The 634-nt window shown below is 51.6% G+C and overlaps 1 protein-coding gene across 1 annotated transcript; it reads right to left on the bottom strand.

Annotated features, from left to right (window-relative positions):
- Positions 1-350: 350 nt before the first annotated feature.
- On the bottom strand, positions 351-563 carry C922_05858 (hypothetical protein; the record flags this gene model as incomplete). The annotated part of the gene is made up of 1 exon (XM_008821429.1): positions 351-563. The coding sequence occupies one exon, from the start codon at positions 561-563 to the stop codon at positions 351-353; it is 213 nt and encodes a 70-aa protein (XP_008819651.1).
- Positions 564-634: the final 71 nt, after the last annotated feature.

Below are 634 nucleotides of genomic sequence, written 5' to 3'. Positions count from 1 at the left end.
CGACTGGTTACAACTTCCTATGAGCACTGCCTCTGCAATGCTTCTGGGGCTCTTAAGGTTGCGGATGTTTTGGCTTGACCTGTTACGAATCGTGCCTTGGTCTGGTGGGGCCGATGTTTGCCTTATTTTGCTTCCCTAGCTTCGCCGCTGGGTTGTCTGCTTAGTGGGGTGTTGATCTTGGTTCTTCCCTGCCATTGGTTCATCGACCCTACTGTCTGCTGTTTTAACCTGCTCCTTATATTGCTGTGGACTGTAATGAATTTCTAGCTAGCTTTTATACGGGGAGCTCCCTCGCTGTCTGCCTGAGGTTGAAGTCTAGAGGCTCAGGTTTCAGTTCCCTCGCCGTATTCCTACCTGTTTGGCCTGCTTGGTGGAGGCGTCAGTGGTTGTTCTTCCTTGTTAGAGCTGTCCATCCTCTGTCTTGGCTCGGGCGGTGTTGTTCCTCCATCGTGTTCTGTGTCTATTGTCTCTTTGGCGTGGGGGGTCTGGGAGTTGGAATCTGATTCCTGGTGAACTTTCTTTGTTCCGGGAGATCCTCCCCCTTTCTGGACTGAACTTCCCATCTTTGTCTGGTGGGGGGAGGTGTCCTGTATTTTCTCATCTTCTCCTTGATGTTTGCTCCGGTTGAGCGAGG

Source organism: Plasmodium inui, assembly GCF_000524495.1.
Source record: "Plasmodium inui San Antonio 1 unplaced genomic scaffold supercont1.259, whole genome shotgun sequence".
Lineage (NCBI taxonomy): Eukaryota > Apicomplexa > Aconoidasida > Haemosporida > Plasmodiidae > Plasmodium > Plasmodium inui.
The sequence above is the reverse complement of the archived record's forward strand: the minus strand, read 5'-3'. Positions and strand labels throughout refer to the sequence as shown.